Consider the following 1,844-nt stretch of genomic DNA (forward strand, 5'->3'; position numbering starts at 1 on the left):
TAAAAAAAAAAAAAAAAAAAAAAATTAGAGGGCCATGGTAGCACAAACCTGTAGTCCCAGCTAGTCTGGAGGTTGAAACAGGAAAATTGCTTAAACCCAGGCAGCGGAGGTTGCAGTGAGCCGAGATGGCGCCACTGCACTCTAGCCTGGGTGACAGAACCAGACTCCATCTCAATAAAAAAATAAAAATAAAAATAAATAAATAATGATAGTACTGGATTACAACACATAGAATGAAGTAAGAATCCATGGGTCCATACTGATATAAATGAATGAATGAAAAACAAACAGGGGTGAAAGGCAAGCTCTTTCTTACAGTAGAAGGCGAACTAACAAATATAGAAGAAATGATGGAATTGGAAAACACCATTTGCAACCACCATAATAAAAACTGTTTTTAGCAAGACTCGTCAGTGGCGATAAAAGTAGTTACCGCATGAAAGTTTGATGAGGAACTTGATAGTCTCAAAATACCTCCTACAAGATCTTATTAACCACAAAGTAAGACACAGTAACTTTACAGTGAAGATTCACCTTAAAGCAAGTGATCAAAGTTAAGTCACCAGTGAGTAGGATACAACAACATGTTTGCGGTACTTTTGCCAAAAATTCATAATATGAATCTAACAGGAAACATCTGACAGACCCAAACTAAAGAACATTCTACAAAATGAATGGCCTGTTCTCCCAAAACGTCAAGGTCCTGAAAGAAAAGAACTGTTCTCAACTAAAGGAGATTAAAGACAATACAACTAATGGCAATGCATCCTCTCTGACTGGATCCTGGACCAGAAAAAACATTTTTTTCTATTTTGCTATAAGGGCATTTGTCAAACAAATGGCAAATTTGAATAGGGGCTATAGATTGAGTAAGGCCTATAGACTGAGTAACAGTACGATATCAATGTTAATTTTTTAATCTTACTAAGTGTACTGTGCTTATGTAAAAGAATGCACTTGTTTTAAGGAACTTTATATTTAGAGGTTAGGGGCCTTATGTCTACAATTTACTCTCAAGGCTCAGAAAAACTTAATATGCCTATGTATGTACAGGCAGATAAAGAAGATGATAAAGTAAATGTGTTAAAATGTTATTATTTGGGAAATCTGGTTCAAAGGTACCTGGGAATTCTTTGTGCTGTTTGTGCAACTTTTCTGTAAGTCAGAAAGTATTACAAACTAAAAATCTTTAAAACATGCTGTCAGATGAGGAGGTAGAGATTCCTTTTACACCTCTTCCAGGGACAGGTACATACCTGGCCTTGTGTGAGGAAGTTGGCCATCAGCGCCCCCTTCACAGCATTGTTCATATCACAGTCTGAGAAGATGATGAGTGGAGATTTGCCTCCAAGTTCCAAGGTAACAGGTTTGACTCCTTTAGATGCCATCTCCATGATCTTACGGAACAAGGACAAGGTATTCAGAACTTTAACACAAAATTATATCGCATGCTAGGTCAATTAGACCCTGAACCTACAAAATCATCTTGAACTGTGTGTGACCTGTAGCCTTATTCTTGTCAATATCCTTTGCCCTTTGTCTATTAAAATATAGTTTTCCAAAAAACTGAAGAGAATCCACAGAGCTGCACTGACCCTGGAAGAGGGAGTTCATTTAAAAAATGTCATCCCAGTCTGGGTAACAATGCAAGACCCTACCTCTACAGAAAAATAAGAAAATTAGCCAGGTACAGTAGCACATGACTATAGTCCCAGCTTCTTAGGAGGCTGAAGCAGGAGGATTGCCTGAGCCCAGGAGTTCAAGGCTGCAGTAAGCTGTGATTACACCACTACAATCCAGCCTGGGCAACAGGGTGAGACTCTGTCTTTTTTTTTTTTTTTTTT

The 1,844-nt window shown here is 38.0% G+C and overlaps 1 protein-coding gene across 1 annotated transcript in view; it reads right to left on the reverse strand.

The window, feature by feature from the left end:
* Positions 1 to 1,844, reverse strand: part of ALDH9A1 (aldehyde dehydrogenase 9 family member A1) — a 24,639-nt gene that overhangs the window by 11,740 nt on the left and 11,055 nt on the right. Inside the window, exon 5 of the mRNA XM_017534055.2 lies at positions 1,257 to 1,397. Within this exon, the coding sequence (XP_017389544.1) occupies positions 1,257 to 1,397 (141 nt within the window). The remainder of the gene's footprint in view (positions 1 to 1,256; positions 1,398 to 1,844) is intronic.

The sequence above is a fragment of the Cebus imitator genome, unplaced genomic scaffold, assembly GCF_001604975.1.
Source record: "Cebus imitator isolate Cc_AM_T3 unplaced genomic scaffold, Cebus_imitator-1.0 Scaffold84, whole genome shotgun sequence".
Taxonomy (NCBI): domain Eukaryota; kingdom Metazoa; phylum Chordata; class Mammalia; order Primates; family Cebidae; genus Cebus; species Cebus imitator.